General features: G+C 49.1%; 1 protein-coding gene across 1 annotated transcript in view; it reads left to right on the forward strand.

Moving 5' to 3' along the window:
- The window catches only part of WDR72 (WD repeat domain 72), a 93,578-nt gene that overhangs the window by 17,436 nt on the left and 58,739 nt on the right, over positions 1-17,403 (forward strand). The window contains exons 8-14 of the mRNA XM_082060727.1: positions 740-921; positions 1,240-1,336; positions 4,536-4,677; positions 5,161-5,406; positions 7,282-7,502; positions 7,847-8,042; positions 15,809-16,014. Of these exons, the coding sequence (XP_081916853.1) occupies positions 740-921; positions 1,240-1,336; positions 4,536-4,677; positions 5,161-5,406; positions 7,282-7,502; positions 7,847-8,042; positions 15,809-16,014 (1,290 nt within the window). The remainder of the gene's footprint in view (positions 1-739; positions 922-1,239; positions 1,337-4,535; positions 4,678-5,160; positions 5,407-7,281; positions 7,503-7,846; positions 8,043-15,808; positions 16,015-17,403) is intronic.

Genomic DNA, 17,403 nt, shown 5'->3' on the forward strand with positions numbered 1-17,403 from the left:
AAATGTTTCCTCACACTGCTGGAGTAAGTTATAAAAATGTAGCCATGGATATTCTCTCCGTGAGGCCCCCGGGAGTGCGAGCAAGCAGCCGGTATCCTCCATTGCCCCAGCTGTACCCTCTTTTGACTCAAAACGGGAAGGGCAGAGGAAGCAAACAAGCTTATTGGTGTTTTTTACCAGCTCTAGAAATGCAAGAGAGAATTCTTGCAAGCAAAGGGGAATATGTGTTCTTTGCTATCAATTAATTTGCAAAGAAGAAAAGTCTCTTGCTCCCCAGAGAAGAAGGAAGAACCTGCTTTGATATGTGCTGTGATTCTGCCAGCAGCTCGTCTTTTGAAGAATACAGACATAAGCATTTATAGTTCAAAGTCTTCAATGTCATATTTATGTGTTAAATTCATTACCTAGCTTTCTGCAAGAAATGAATAGTCCAGTAAATATTAACTATGAATGCAAGGCGAAACAAGGCAGATCCCATCAAATACCCCTAATGTAGCAGAAGGCTCTAACGCTGCTTTTTGTAATTGTCAGTGTCTTTGTCTTCAAAATAGTTTGATTTTGAGTTCGCAGTGGCTGATCATGTGAAAACCGCTTTGGCTTTAAAAAAAGGTGGTCAAACTACAAACAGTCAAGCTAATGTTCTGCTTACTGATCCGGTGCCCCAAATGAGCTCGGGTTAAAATGAACGTGCCAGTACTATTTGTATTTCTGTATGTTGTTGTTTTTGCCCCGAGCGCAGGTGTACGATTACTGCGACCTGTCGCTGCTGTGCGCGGAGCCGTGCCGGAGCGGGCAGCGCTGGGCTGGCGGGGAGCTGCTGGCGGCGCGCCGGCTCGTCGTCTGGACGGAGGACGGGCACGGCTACATCTACCAGCTGCCGAGCAGGTGGGCTGGGCTGGGGAACGCACACGCAGAGTTCAGGTACGGGATGAACTTCGGGGGGTTTATTATGGAAAATCTCTGCGTGTTGCAAGTGATCAAAAACGAGAACAAAACCGCTTTGGCACTGCAGATTTACCCCGGGTGTGACAGCCCGCGCTCTTTGTCCGGCACAGCGGGGAGCGCAGGACTGAGATTAGCCATGTAGAACTTGGGCAGCTGGTGCTGCGGCTTCAGAAAGTCGCTTGTAATTACTGATTCGGCAACTTTTGATTGAACTGGTGAATCTTGGATGTTACTGTTGTGCTTTCTAAAAAATACGAGTTTCAAAATCTTGCTTTGTTGTTCCGAATTGCGCAGTGGGCTTTCCAAAAGCACGTATCCTGCTGACGCGAGGGCGCTGAAAGAAGCTGTTCATCCTCACTTACTCTGCTTTACTGCTCTGGGGGAAGATAAGGTACATTCAGAAATGTTTACATGGAGCTTAAAAGGTTCATTCGTTATTTGTTTGCAGTAACCCAAATGATCCCTAAAAAATTGTAGTATTCGTCTAAAGTTTTAATTGTTCTGTGGAAAAAAATGAGTAAAGTTTATCCCTTAACCTTGAAATTGTTACTTACTAACCTGGAGATGCTCATAGTGTATTTTTGTCTTAAATTCTAACAATATTTTTCATGGGGAAAAAAAATCATTTATTTTCAGCTGTAGATAGAAAAAAAATCGCTTCAATAATTAGGCTAATTTTGGCAAAAAAGGGAGAGCTTTTTAAAGTTAACGCTGGTCTAAAATAGGTTTAGAAGCTTTTTAAGAGGAGGCTGGAGGAGCAGGCTGTGTCTGTTCCTGGGCTGGAGGAGCAGGCTGTGTCTGTTCCTGGGCTGGAGGAGCAGGCTGTGTCTGTTCCTGGGCCGGAGCAGGCTGTGTCTGTTCCTGGGCCGGAGGAGCAGGCTGTGTCTGTTCCTGGGCCGGAGGAGCAGGCTGTGTCTGTTCCTGGGCTGGAGGAGCAGGCTGTGTCTGTTCCTGGGCTGGAGGAGCAGGCTGTGTCTGTTCCTGGGCTGGAGGAGCAGGCTGTGTCTGTTCCTGGGCTGGAGCAGGCTGTGTCTGTTCCTGGGCCGGAGGAGCAGGCTGTGTCTGTTCCTGGGCTGGAGCAGGCTGTGTCTGTTCCTGGGCTGGAGCAGGCTGTGTCTGTTCCTGGGCTGGAGGAGGCGGTTGGCGAGGCTGTGTCTGTTCCTGGGCCGGAGGAGGCGGTTGGCGAGGCTGTGTCTGTTCCTGGGCCGGAGGAGGCGGTTGGCGAGGCTGTGTCTGTTCCTGGGCCGGAGGAGGCGGTTGGCGAGGCTGTGTCTGTTCCTGGGCTGGAGGAGGCGGTTGGCGAGGCTGTGTCTGTTCCTGGGCTGGAGGAGCAGGCTGTGTCTGTTCCTGGGCTGGAGGAGCGGGCTGTGTCTGTTCCTGGGCTGGAGGAGGCGGTTGGCGAGGCTGTGTCTGTTCCTGGGCCAGAGGAGGCGGTTGGCGAGGCTGTCGCCCCAGGTTCAGGTGCCGCAGTTACTGCGGAGACGACGCAGCGCGGGGCCCCAGCTGTGCTGGATACCTGCATCTCGACTCCGTCTAGAGCACTGCTTTGTGTGACCACGAAGGAACAGTTGATTTAGAACTAGAAAATCTATTAGAATTAGGAAGTAGGGAAAATACCCTTTGGCAAGGGAGAACCAAACCAAATATAACAGATTTTTCTGTGTAGCTTTGGTTATGGTTTTACTAAGTCTTATGGCTAATACTGTTTATGATGTAGCAATTGTTGGAAGTTGTGGATTTATAGTAATTCCTGCATGCAGTTAGTTTGTCTGATGCGTATTTGCATGAGAACTCAGGCAGGTCTTCAAGCAGTTCCTGTGGATATCAAGGGAGGTGGGTTTTTTGCCCGTGCAGAACCCTTGTCAGATACACCCGGGTGAGGTGTCCTCGTGTTCGTTTCTCCTGCTGACAGCTACAGGCTCTTGGAAGGTGTTGTCGTTGCATACTCCGGTGAAGCCTGACGGATTTAAGTTTGTTGAGGGGCAATAGCACAGCCGTTCAGCTCTTCCCAAATGCCGAGATCTAAAGTCAGACCGGTAACTGCTGAAGCTGCCAGAAGGTCAGAAGGGGAAAAGGAATAGCCAAAGCACGTGCTTTAGCAAATAATAGGGTTACAGTGGCGGTATGAAGCTCGTGCGTGCTTCACCCAAAACACATGCAGCTTTTAAGTGATGTGCTTTGCCCTTTCCTAGTATTTCTGCTGTAATATTTGCCTTACTGCCTGACTGGTTTTGTAGCAGCTTTGTGAGACCACAGAGCTGCCTGTGCCATGGTCAGTTGTGATCTCCGTTCTTGGATTATAAACCGAACCACATTACAGCACAGTTGCTTATTGTGCAATTTACTCCCAGACTTCAGTGTTCTAAATAAAATATATCCCACATATGGGGATTTCAAATTGTGTTGCAGCAAACAGGATGAAGCTGTTGCTGCACTAAACGAAGGCGATGTATGGCACAGAGCAGTTGTGCCATGGCCTTCCATCCGCGCTGTCCGCGCACCGGCTGCACCCGCGGGGTTTGGTGTGGAGTCGTGTGTGGCCCTGCACACATCTCCCGGTTTACTTTCCTGTGAAGAGAATCCTGAGTCGGTGCTCCAAGGCAGCTCCACAGCACCGAACTGAGCGTTCACTTTCAGAGCGCCAGCCTGCTGCAAACAGGAATGCAGACATACCTGGAGATTCCTTATTTTCTTGAGTTTTGCAGAGGTTTTGAGCAACTAGCAGTTTCTTCTTAAACACCTCACCTGTTTTTAATAGTCTGATATTGAGAACTGAGCTTGTGTAACAACTGAACAGGATGTTCTTGGCAAGTCATCAGTAGATCATCCATAGTTTGGGTGTTACTGATGTGGCGATGTAGAACTACCTGTGGTGTTACACCTACAGACAAATTAAACTTACGGACTTAGGTCTTCACGGAAGAACAGAAACATGGTGTTTGAGATAGATACTGCAATAAGTCTTGGCATTGACTGAACGGAACTAGGCAGGTGCCAGTGAGTCTGTTTATCAATAATATACCGCTGCAGTATCTAACTTATTCCAGATGACCCACTGTTAGTGTTATAGACTATTACCTTCCATGTAAAAGCATAATTCTTATCTTTCATTATTTGTAGTAACATGATTGAAGCTTTACTGAATTTGTTTCGATGTGAAGATCATCAGTGTTTCACGGCATTTTTGTTCGGCCTGACCTTGGTACTCATGCTGCCTCTTTCAATGCACCGGTGATACCGTTGGCGTATCCTCCGTTAGACAGTGAACTAGGGGCCCTGCCCCTTCATTTCTCCACTTGGGATGCAGGCAGAGCAGAGGTGATTTCAGGAGGTAGAGACAGTGAACTAGGGGCCCTGCCCCTTCATTTCTCCACTTGGGATGCAGGCAGAGCAGAGGTGATTTCAGGAGGTTTGCACCAGGCCGAGGAGACCTGGCCTGGGCAAGACTTAGTGGTAGGCGAGGGTTCAGCCATGATTTGTATTATATTTCTACAGCTATTGATGTAAAAAACCCCTTTGAATTTGCAATTATTACCTGATTTTATCATCTCTTTCATATCCAAATATTGATTTACTGTTATTTTTGGCAGAGTTTTCCTTTTGTCATGGGCTTCATGAATGAAAGGAAGGAGCCTTTCTACAAGGTTCTTTTTTCTGCTGAAGCCTCAGGAAGGATCACTCTGTGGCACGTTCCTGATGTCCCTGTGTCAACGTTTGATGGGCCACCAAAAGGTCTGGCAACTGTGCTCCTGAGAGCATCTTTGTCTTAACTTGTCATGAAGATATTTTCACACTAGAAACCGGTGCTCGTTTGTTCATTCTGTGATAATTGCCCGTAGTTAGAAGGAGCAAGACACTAACAAAGATGAGCATCTAAAAGTTCTTCATGGAACTGAGCAAATAAGTGCTCCTGTTTCCTTACCATCTGCCCATAAGTGCTTCTACACCAAACGTCATGAAAATTTACATAGTTGGTCCTGCCTATGGTTGTTCAGAGGGAGGTATAAAATACAGGATTTAGTGAGATGTGCTCTAGTGTTGGAGTGGCAACGGCTGACTTGCCATTGCCGGGCTGCAGAAGGGTAAGGCAAGTGGGTAAGGGGAAGTGAAGACATGAAACTGTATATTTTGCTTTGCTTGGATTTTTGGTTTTGAATTAAAAAAAATCCAACACTAGAAGAATCAAATTATTGTTTCTTTTCCCCCATCCTCTAGAAATCCCAATCACAACAACGTGGACTCTTCAGGATAATTTTGATAAACACCGTTCAATGTTGGAGAGCCTTATTGATCACCTTTGTGCAACTAACAACGGAATTGGAAGTGTAGTTGTCAGTTCATCTGTGTACATACCCAGTCTTGATAGGCTTGTGTGTGGATGTGAAAATGGGGACATTTTTGTAACACCAGGTTTGAAAACCGCAAGAGCAAGACTTCTAGAAAACAGAGCTGTGCTGAAAGGTAAGTCCTGTCCACCTCGCCTCGGCCGGGCCCAGGAGGCAGCGCGCTCTGACACCCGCTCCAGTCAGCCCTGGAGAAACCCCCTGAGAACAGGCGAGGAGAACGGGAGGTGGTGATCGTCTTCCTCCCGCTGACCTGTCGGACCTTGGTCCTGCCGAGGGGTTTGCGCGGGTGGGGCCCTGGGGCCGCTGTGAGTGTGGAGTCCCCAGGGTGAGGTGCGTGGATGTGGTGCTGTGGGCAGCGGTCATTTGTCTGTGTGGAGTCCCCGGGGTGAGATGCGTGGATGTGGTGGAGTGGGCAGCGGTCATTTGTCTGTGTGGAGTCCCCGGGGTGAGATGCGTGGATGTGGTGGAGTGGGCAGCGGTCATTTGTCTGTGTGGAGTCCCCAGGTGAGATGCGTGGATGTGGTGCTGTGGGCAGTGGTCATTTGTCTGCGTGTAGTCCCCGGGTGAGGTGCGTGGATGTGGTGCTGTGGGCAGCGGTCATTTGTCTGCGTGGAGTCCCCGGGGTGAGATGCGTGGATGTGGTGCTGTGGGCAGCGGTCATTTGTCTGTGTGGAGTCCCCGGGGTGAGGTGCGTGGATGTGTTGCTGTGGGCAGCGGTCACCTCTGTCTGTGTGGAGTCCCCAGGGTGAGATGCGTGGATGTGGTGGTTTGGGCAGTGGTCATTTGTCTGTGTGGAGTCCCCAGGTGAGATGCGTGGATGTGGTGCTGTGGGCAGCGGTCATTTGTCTGTGTGGAGTCCCCGGGGTGAGATGCGTGGATGTGATGCTGTGGGCAGCGGTCATTTGTCTGTGTGGAGTCCCCGGGTGAGGTGCGTGGATGTGGTGCTGTGGGCAGTGGTCATTTGTCTGTGTGGAGTCCCCAGGTGAGATGCGTGGATGTGATGCTGTGGGCAGCGGTCATTTGTCTGTGTGGAGTCCCCGGGTGAGGTGCGTGGATGTGGTGCTGTGGGCAGCGGTCATTTGTCTGCGTGGAGTCCCCGGGGTGAGATGCGTGGATGTGGTGCTGTGGGCAGCGGTCATTTGTCTGTGTGGAGTCCCCGGGGTGAGGTGCGTGGATGTGTTGCTGTGGGCAGCGGTCACCTCTGTCTGTGTGGAGTCCCCAGGGTGAGATGCGTGGATGTGGTGGTTTGGGCAGTGGTCATTTGTCTGTGTGGAGTCCCCAGGTGAGATGCGTGGATGTGGTGCTGTGGGCAGCGGTCATTTGTCTGTGTGGAGTCCCCGGGGTGAGATGCGTGGATGTGATGCTGTGGGCAGCGGTCATTTGTCTGTGTGGAGTCCCCGGGTGAGGTGCGTGGATGTGGTGCTGTGGGCAGTGGTCATTTGTCTGTGTGGAGTCCCCAGGTGAGATGCGTGGATGTGATGCTGTGGGCAGCGGTCATTTGTCTGTGTGGAGTCCCCGGGGTGAGATGTGTGGATGTGGTGCTGTGGGCAGCGGTCACCTCTGTCTGTGTGGAGTCCCCAGGGTGAGATGCGTGGATGTGTTGCTGTGGGCAGTGGTCATTTGTCTGTGTGGAGTCCCTGGGGTGAGATGCGTGGATGTGGTGGTTTGGGCAGCGGTCATTTGTCTGTGTGGAGTCCCCAGGTGAGATGCGTGGATGTGGTTCTGTGGGCAGCGGTCATCTGTCGTCTTCTCTCTAAAAGATCATTGCACAGAGGGAATGAAAAGGGTACATCTCGGGAGATGAAGCTCAGGGCGCAGACCTTTTGGGAAAAGTCTGCCCTTTAAGGAGCATGTTCAAAATTCTTTGATCCTGTGGAAAGGATTATTGCATGTAGTCTTTTGAATCTCCTGACTGTTTGCAAATGTACTGTAAAATACGGAACCTCTGTTCTTTAAGAACAGAAATAGTTTACGTACCGTTTTGTTTCAGATAACCTACCTTACAAGGTTCTGAGCGGTCACAGCAGCAGAGTCACCTGTCTGCTGTACCCACATGACAAGTCGGTGAGATTCGACCCGAGCTGGCTGCTGTCGGGGGGCCAGGACTCCGCGGTGATCTGCTGGGACGTGTTCACGGGAGCCGTCCTGCAGCGCTTCAGCCTGCAGGCTGGGCCGGTGACCGAGCTCCTCAGGGCTCCGGAGAGCTACAGAGTAGGTCAAAGCATGAATCGTGTCTCAAAAAAGTATTTCTGTGTGTGTGTGCGTGTATGTGAGAGAAAAAACAGCTGGAAATACTACAACACTTTATCCTTAACTTATGTTCATTTAATTGTCTTGTTTGAAAGTTGCTTTTAATTCCAGGGGTATTTCAGTGATTCAGAAAAATGATCCTAAACCAGTGACATGTTAAATTTAAGCTCTTAATAACCAATTCAGTGCTTTTTAATATCGTGATTTTCAATTTGTGTGTTAATCTGGTTATCTCCTGCCTTCGGAAGCTGAACCGATGCGGTTGTGGCTGGTGATGGTGTTGGAACTGGAGCGTTGTCTTGCAGCTCAGGGACGCCAGCGTGGTGTGCTGCGTGTGCCGCGATCACTCCGTAGCAGTTCTACACCTGCAGAAGAAAGTGTGTCTCCTGCATGCCCGGAAGCATTTGTTTCCTGTGAAGAAGATCAAATTCGACCCTGTTGAAAATCTGCTAATTGTCGGGTGTGAAGATGAGTCGGTTTATATTTGGGAAGTTGAAACAGGTAATAACTCAGAGGGGTTTTTGTTCACTTTCCCTAATTTTGTTTGTCTGTAATGTTGCGTTACGTGAACGTAATTTATAGAAGACCAAAGCAGAAATACTGACACGCTGAATATATTAATCAGAGTTTAAATGTTTATATGAACAGGCAAAAAATGAAATTTTCCTGTGGTTCAAGGTATGTCATTAGTAAAATACAAGAGCTTCAGTCATCCTGACAATCAGATGATGAGCTGACATTGCAGTGAGCTGAGGATTTGTAGAAGCTATAAATAACATGCAAGCTATTCTCTTTGTTATTAAAAATAATGACATTTTCAGTCCTAACAATCCCACGTCAGGGCAGGAAGTTCTGCTTTCTTCAGCAAAACCATGATCTGAGAAACCTTTAGAGGGAACTGGTAATCAGTTAATAGCGGAAGATGATTGCAAAGCTCTCACTGTGTAGCCAGGCAAACTAAAGCTGGGAGTTTCAGGTTAAACTGTAGATTCCCGGTTGATTTGAGAGTGTGATGCTGATTCACAGGGGAATAGATGCAGTTATTTGAACTTTGACAGACAGAACTGTTAGACGCTGTAATGGTGCTAAACTGTTAAACAGTTTCCATGCTGTTCACAGCTACGTGTTGTGGGAGGGGTAAGTGCTTAATGAATCTAGACCCACCGAAATGCGCAGCATATTAATAGTGTACGGAAACGTAGTTTTACTAATGGAGCACCGAGATCGCAATTTACAAGTTGTTATAACACCGTCTAAGCTGCTACTTCTCCCTGTACAACTTCTTGTACCCTCTCTTCACGAGTCTGCCAGAGATACCCTGTTTTGTGTAGTCCATGGAAAGTTGCTCAAGTACAATGGGCTGCATTTATTCCAGATAAGTTGTTTGTGATGAAATGTGTTAGAAGTCCAAGAGTATAGTTGACATCAAGCGGAATTTACCTTATCTAACCTGAGACTTCTATCAATAGTTAAGACATCTACCTGTGGGCTGGTGGTTCACGCCGGTTCTGTAAGGAGCAGAAGGCAGGAGTAGGTGAAAGGCTGCATCTTCTCCCTGGCTACCAGGGGAGCTAGAGGGGCTGGGGCTCTGACACATCCGGAGTAGATACATCGAATCCTGTCCTTCCGCAGTCCCCTGGTTTACAGAACAAAGGAAAATTATTCTGTTGTAAGTTCAAACGTTGTTCTTGCATATGCATAGTGATATAGAAAACAATACAGAAGCCATGTGTAGTTTAATGCATCTTGCCTAAATTTTAATATATGGATACAGCAACATTCCATTACAGTGGAAGAGCTTTCCATGACAATAAATATTGATCTAATAATACATTTGGAATGTTAATATAGCATGTGTACAGGATATGTTCCAACCTTATGTGTGCTAGAAGACAAATATGGAAATCAATAACAGATTTTATTCTAATTAAAGTGCTGAATATTTTTTCTGACAGCCAGCACTTGGAATCCTCTTCATTAAGGAAACCAGCTGTTCTCTGTATGGCTTTTACCTTTTCCTAAGCAGTTGGTATTTTTTTTGTGAAGTTAAATATCAGTATGTAAGAAGTAGTAATAAAAGGACCAGTGGTGTTTTTCTTGCTGCGTACACATATGGCAACACGTCCAGTGAGCCACGTTTCTATCTAAGAAGGGATAGGCTCTAAAGAGCAATCCTCCTTTCTCAGAGGTAGATTTAGTCTTCCAATTAGTACTCGTTTAATATGAATTTATTTCTTGAAGTTCATCACGCTTGCAGAATCAATCTGCTGAGAACATGTCATTCTGCGTTCTGTCTTGTTCTGGTTTGTTATTTTACGAGGTGCTTAGTGCGCGTTTAGCAGTGGCGCAGCAGCAGGTGCGGACACGGTCACCGTCACTGGGGCCGTCGGTGTGAACGGTTCCCCGTCCGGCGCGCGGGAAACCTCCCTCGGTCTGTGCAGGACAAATTGCTTCATTAGGTAGTGGGTTTCTTTCCAAAACACTCTGGACTTTGAATAAACTCTCTCATTTCAGTCCAACCCTGGTGCTTTAACCAAAGTCCTGTTGTTCAGTCAGCCTTGTACACACACAGGTTCTACACGTGCTCAGTTCACACCCTTTCCTTCATTTTAGAATCACACAATATCCTATTGGGAAGCACCGTGTTTAAATAACAGGTTTATCCTGAGTCAGGTGCACCTGTGAATACACCCAGAACGTGGGCCCTGACGTCTGCTTTGTTATCCCAGACCCCACTTCTGCGCACACTCTGAGATCAGGACAAATAGGTCCCACTCGATATTCCCGACAGCGATCTCCCGAACAGCGGGAGTCACCTGATTTCATCCTCCCTTGTCACACCACAAAGAACAGCCCTCGCAAAACTATGGCTCAGATGTGAGGTACCCGGCTGCATTACTGGGAGGAGTTAATTGGAGGCTGTGAAAGGCTCGTGTCTTCCCCAAAGGGAGCTTTTCGCATTTGGAAAAAGGCTCCGGCGATTCAGCTCTTCTGTTCTTAGGTCATGGTCGGACCTCCAGCATTAATAGTCGGGGCAGACGCCGCGTGGCCTGAGATCCTGATTTCTCTGCCCCTCCGCTCTCCCACTTTAGAGAGGAGGAGCGGCGGGGGGGGTTAACGGGCCCAGCGCCGTTGGGCTGGGGCGAGAGGACTCGGCCAGGAGTGCCGACGTGGAACGGTTAACGCTGCGGTGTCTGCTCAGACCGGCTTTCTCTGACAAAGCAGCTCTGTGAGGAAGTTCCAGGGGTGTTAAAGGTAACACAATGCAAACGATAACATGCAGTAACATGGAGGGTTGTCACTTAAATCCCATTCTAGAAGACATGAAGGGTGAGGAAGCATTGGTTAGCATATATTGAAAATCCTGGGGATGGTGTGCATGGACACCCGGTAAAATTCATCGTTCCGTAGGAGCAGAGAGCTGTGTGCGCAGGGTAACACCCCATCCGCAGTGCTTGGTGTGGAGGAGAAATGAGATGTTGTAGGAGTCTCTAGCCGGTCACATCTGGTGGTCCAGAGCTGCCCAGGAGAGTGAAATACTCCCCTCCTGTCTGTTCCAGAGACTTGGTTGCCATGGCCACAGCTTTACAGATAAAGACTTTCCTCTCCTGTATTTTGTATGTGCGGTGGAGGGTCAGAGCGGTGCTGCTGCTGCTGGAAAACCCTGTCTTTCCCCTTTCATCCACTGTTATTTTATGCCCCTGAATCAAAAGCTTTTGGGCTCATATATGTTTCAAATACTTCAGATTTGAGAGGCTGTGTCTTTTCTTGCTCTTTATATTTTCCTTTAAATCAGAGAAAACATATTTCTAACAAATAACAGTTTCTGGAACAATAGCCACCCTGCCCCGGTTCTGACTGTTGCGGTGGTCGAATGTCTTTGTCGCCTGTACGGTTTCTCCATCCATCGCCTGCACACGCCCCCGGTGTTTTATCTTACAGATGTGTTCCAGAATCATAGAACACAGTTCTCTATTGTCTCTGCCACGTAAGCACTCTGCAAGGGAGTACCTGGGGTCTTCAGAAGGGTGAAGTGTATTGGATAAATAAATACATTGCAATACTTGTGTTATTTCCCACCTCCTTCCATCACACTCATTTTACTATGCACTTTGTGCCCTTTTATTGTGGCTCCAGATGTACACACAAACCTGTACACATGTATACACTCACCCATACAGACATCCATGATTAAGAAGTATATGCAAGCAAACGTGTTTTTAAGCTAGATCTTCTGCAAGGTGCTCCTTATAAGGGATTTGAGATTGCTCTTATGAATGATATATAAATGATTTAAAGATCGAGCTCTGTTTTCAAAATTGATTTGATGATATTGCAGCCTTCTGTCAGTAAGAAACTAAGCTGTGTGTCAGGGTGTTGTTTTCTATTCAGTGTTCCTGTCTATACATGTGCTCAGGGAAAAAAATCTCTTATTTGAGAGGCTGAGTCATAATTCTTGCCCAATGTGAATCCAGACGGGATTTTCTCAGTTGATAAGTTAATTTTCTCTTCTCTAAACTACACATACTAAATTATGTGTTTGTTATGGCATGACACTGGCACTTGGAAAATAGGTTTGTAGGTAGTAGGAACATTCAGTAACCAAACGTCCATGTTCAGGTGTTTCTCAATTTGCATCCATAAGTTTATAATATGTACAAGCACATCTGTCAGCAGTCGAAGATAAGATTATATACGTGTGTGTGTAAAGTATCAGTATGCTCCATGTTCATAGAGATCGCCTGCTCATTCCAGGGCAGCCGCGGTTTTCAGAGCTGAAGTGCCGCTGTCCCATCCCTCGTTTTACCGCTTCTTCGGGCTGCTGTTGTTCCTTCAGCTGAAACCTCTCCTGTGGTCAGAAGTTGAGCACTTGGCTCTGGAGCTGTTGCCAGGGAAGATGCTCTGATATTTAATCACAGAAGCCTACAGTGTATTTTCATGTTTTACTCCTGAGTGTGTATTCATATAGAAGAGGATAAAAAGTCAGGCCACTCAGATCTTGATTTTTGTTGAAAACGTGGTTTTATCCTCTTCTACCACTACGGTATGATAGCCTTAACTGAATCATATTCTACTATATATCCACAAGATTGTTGCACAGAATGGTCTGGCTCTGAAGGTGACTGGGGGTGAGGCCCTTATAGAGGCATTTGGAGCTAACCTGACCTGGTTTGAATTTTTGAGGCTCTGTCCGATGCTAAACAGTGTCTATAGTCAGGTCTTTCCAATGTAATACTGTGCCCCCAAAATTCTTGGATTTATTAAAAATGTATTGTAATCTGTCTCAGTTCCTTGCCCATAAAAATAGCATGAACTCCTGGTAATTTCCCAGGGATAACAGGATAATGTTTCTGAAGCACTCGCGTCCTCCCCTGGTGAGCTGCCCGGAGGAGAGCGACACAGAGCCAGGCTGTGTGTGCAGACGCGTTGGCCCCCATGGCGGACCTGCCACAGAAGGTGATGGGGAAGTGTAGTCCTTCTCACTGAGCCATAAGGGAGAGCAGCGATTCTCTTGACCCTTGCTCATCTTTTGCTGTGGAGGATTGCGGGTGTTGTGTAGGGAAACAGGACGTGCTTATAGCTCGAGAGACGGCGTGTGTGTAAGGAGGCCAAACCAGTATCAGCTCAGCGACCGTGTTATTTCCAGACTTCTTAACTTTGCAAAGGAACTTCTAAGAACGTGTATTTGCCCACAGGGCTGGTGTGACTTGTACAACCCTTCGCTGGGGCCGCTCTTGGCGCGGGTTCCGCTCTGGCGGTGCCGGGGCTGAGCGGCCGGGCTGGTTGGGTGTCTGTGCGGGGTCCGCTCCGGCGGTGCCGGGGCTGAGCGGCCGGGCTGGTTGGGGGCCAGGCCTCTGGGGCCGCTCTTGGCGCGGGCTCCGCTCCGGCGGTGCCGGGGCTGAGCGGCCGGGCTGGTTGGGTGTCTGTGCGGGGTCCGCTCCGGTGGTGCCGGGGCTGAGCGGCCGGGCTGGTTGGGTGTCTCTTGGTGTGGGTTCCGCTCCGGTGGTGCCGGGGCTGAGCGGCCGGGCTGGTTGGGTGTCTCTTGGCGCGGGCTCCGCTCTGGCGGTGCCGGGGCTGAGTGGCCGGGCTGGTTGGGTGTCTCTTGGCGCGGGCTCCGCTCCGGCGGTGCCGGGGCTGAGCGGCCGGGCTGGTTGGGTGTCTCTTGGCGCGGGCTCCGCTCTGGCGGTGCCGGGGCTGAGTGGCCGGGCTGGTTGGGTGTCTCTTGGCGCGGGTTCTGCTCTGGCGGTGCCAGGGCTGAGCGGCCGGGCTGGTTGGGTGTCTCTTGGCGCGGGCTCCGCTCTGGCGGTGCCGGGGCTGAGCGGCCGGGCTGGTTGGGTGTCTCTTGGCGTGGGCTCCGCTCTGGCGGTGCCGGGGCTGAGCGGCCGGGCTGGTTGGGTGTCTCTTGGCGTGGGCTCCGCTCTGGCGGTGCCGGGGCTGAGCGGCCGGGCTGGTTGGCGTCTGCGCGGGCTCCGCTCCGGCGGTGCCGGGGCTGAGCAGCCGGGCTGGTTGGGTGTCTCTTGGCGTGGGGTCCGCTCTGGCGGTGCCGGGCTGAGCGGCCGGGCTGGTTGGGTGTCTCTTGGCGTGGGCTCCGCTCTGGCGGTGCCGGGGCTGAGCGGCCGGGCTGGTTGGGTGTCTCTTGGCGTGGGCTCCGCTCTGGCGGTGCCGGGGCTGAGCGGCCGGGCTGGTTGGGTGTCTCTTGGCGCGGGGTCCGCTCCGGCAGTGCCGGGGCCGAGCGGCCGGGCTGGTTGGGTGTCTCTTGGCGCGGGGTCCGCTCTGGCGGTGCCGGGGCTGAGCGGCCGGGCTGGTTGGGTGTCTCTTGGCGCGGGGTCCGCTCTGGCGGTGCCGGGGCTGAGCGGCCGGGCTGGTTGGGTGTCTCTTGGCGCGGGCTCCGCTCTGGCGGTGCCGGGGCCGAGCGGCTGGGCTGGTTGGCGTCTGCGCGGCCAGGCCTCTGGCTGACGTGGTTTCCTTCTGGTAAACCTGCAGTCCTGTGGTGAGCTCCAGCGCTGACTGGGGAGGGATGGAGAAAACGACGTGTTCAAAACAACCGCGGTGATGCTTTTTTCAGTGCGATATTACAGTAATGTATGGTATGCAATTGATTTTCTAGGGAACAAAGAATCAGTTGCATTACTTTCTTCTGTTCTGACTCATGGCCGTAGAAGTAACAGAGGAGATACAACAGTGAACAGAAATGGATGAGTTTCAGAGAAATAATTGCAGATAAAGGGATTTTGTACACACGTACACACACGCTTATCGTATGAGATCCCTCAATCCCAGTCCAATATTTTTAGCAGGTGTTACTGATAGAACTCCGATGTTACACATTTTTTCTGGTAGCAGTGGAAGGGAAAATTCATGTTGTATTACTTGAGGCTACAAAGAATTTAAACTTAAGGGAAAATAAACCATCTCATGTTATAGTAGATATTGAATACTTTTTAAATGCTTCACATGTCTTTTATCTCTGATAGTTACAGGAAAGATGCCATTTCAGCGATTTCTTATGAGTTTAATTCCTATAGGAAATGTGCAGTATATAGTATGAGCTCATTTCAAATATATTTAGGCTCAGTTTAGATATCTTTAATGTTAGCTATAAGTTAAGCACTACTACTAAAATTATTTCTACGTAAAGTTATTGTGAAAATCCTGTCAGTTGGTACAGCAGTGCAAGGTTTGGGGTTGTCTGGAGCCGCACGGCTGATAAGCGGTCTCGGAAAGGTGTTCCTATTGCTGACCGATGACCTGCATGTAGGATGTTCAGCTGTTAAAGTGTCAGGTAAAGGTGGTTTTTAAGAATGGAAGGAAACGTTTGAGCTTTGCCTTGCTGTTTGTGATCTAGAACACTAGAGGACAGCACTGAAATATTACATACGTGTGTTTTTGTTGACACTGTTAATGATGGGGATGCTTTGTGAGAAGAAAACAAATGGCGCTGTTTTGAACAGAGTTAGGGGAGTGCTGTTCGTCTGTATTTGCTGCTTCTGAAAACATCCGACTTCACACACTACACAAATATCTTGTTTTTGTGGTCTGAGGTCTAAGGTATTTGCTTCTTTAGAAATAAAGCTTTCTATTTTTTTAAGTAGTAAAGCTGTAGAATAGACCATTGTGTAAAATCACATTTCTAAGGTCCAGAAAATGAAGAATTAGTTTTCTGGTCTGTAAATGTTTGGTGATTTATCTGGTCACATGAGATGCTCTGTGCTAATACTGCAATGTGCAGTTCCTTGAGAACATTACAGCTTCTCTTGTTTCCGCAGGCACGCTGGAACGGCACGAAACGGGCGAGACAGCGAAGGCGATCCTGGCCTGCGTGGGGGATTCGGAATCCCTGGCGGCAGGAGCTTTCCTTCCTGCGCCTGCGGAGTCGAAGAGCAATAAACACGCGGGACACAAGCCCTCCAGCTCTTGCAAGCACGGCATGGCGTGCCACGGTCCTGCCCGCACACAGAGATCGGCCGATGAGGTAAGAGCGAGTGATTCTCCAGAGCCATGGCTTGTGATGCACGTTCTCCACCCTTCACCTTCGCGACGCACGGCCCTGTGTAAGGGGCGTGGAGGCCTGGTTGTAATCTATACAGCCTTGCTTTGACTGGCTCACTCTGTGCCTTGAGCCCCGTTTCCCAGAGCAGGCGGCAAGGTGGGAGTGCCTTCTGCAGGGTCAGCACAGACCCTCCTGGAGGCGCTGTCTCGGAGGCTTTGCGCCCGTAGTCCAGCCCTGCTTCCCCGTGCTTGTGGCTGCCCCTGTTAGCAGTGCCCTCAGAGCCACCAGCCCCCTGGTTTGGGCTCGCGTGTCTTGAGAAAAGCACGTCGTGGCACCACGCTGTTGGCTGTTCACTGCTGCTTTTCTGTGAACTCGCAGGTTCCTGTTGTCGCTCAGCGCTCGTGTTCTGGATGGCTTTCTGTTAACATCGTTACAGAACCGAGCGCGAGTGCTTTACGTTTAGATGAGTATGGTTAAATAAAAAGAGGGTGGCAGTGCTCCTTTTGAGATAATAGGCTGCGAATAGGTCTGACGTCTTCAGGAGCAGTTTGGCCAGGCGTTGTACTCAGCTTTGTCTAGTAATTTTGTATGGAAGTTGTTAAACTAAATAACTGTGACTGGTGGAAAAGATGTGTTCTGTCATTTTGTTCTGAAAAAATGATAGAAGGGAATACCACACTGCAGCTATTGTTAATGTGCTGTTGGAGAAAACGGGTACTGGGACACCACATAATGACAAGTAAGGTTGAAATGCAAGTCGTTCTATGCTTGTGGCCTAGATATATCTGCATTTGTCAGTTATTTGTAGATATTTTTAAAGCTTGTATTTATTAAATGTAAAAGCAACTATTAAAACTGTCTCAGATTTAATACAATCTCAAATTCAAGGAGTTAGGTATAACCTTATTTGGGTTGGAAAATAACGGTACCTCCATTTTTCTGAAAGCCCTTTTTGTGCACCGGGAGTGAGTGTGTTCACTGAGCGCTGCTATCGGTGCGTCCTAAGGAGGCCTCGATGCCGTTGGTTCTAGGTTAGCGTTAATTACTGGTTGTTGGGAGCTCTGTTCTCGGTGGCGCAGACAAACCGACCTTCCGCACGTGTGGGGGATGGAGAATGTTCTCCCTCAGCCCACAGAATGGGCCGTGGCCTGTGTCTGCCTTATTAATTGTGTCCCACAATTCTGCCTGATCGAGTACAGCTCAATCTAAGTCCTCATCCTGAAATTTTCTTTTTTTATTTTTTTTTTTTTAATTGTAGCTACAAATTTACATTTAAGTTTAAAATGTTTGTTGTTTAACTCTTAATATTTCTCTTTGACCTTTTACTAACCTGAGTCTGATTTCTGAAGTTGTTTTTGATCCTATTTTCTG

This window comes from Streptopelia decaocto (assembly GCF_964273445.1).
Source record: "Streptopelia decaocto genome assembly, chromosome: 9".
In the NCBI taxonomy this organism is placed as follows: Eukaryota; Metazoa; Chordata; class Aves; order Columbiformes; family Columbidae; genus Streptopelia; species Streptopelia decaocto.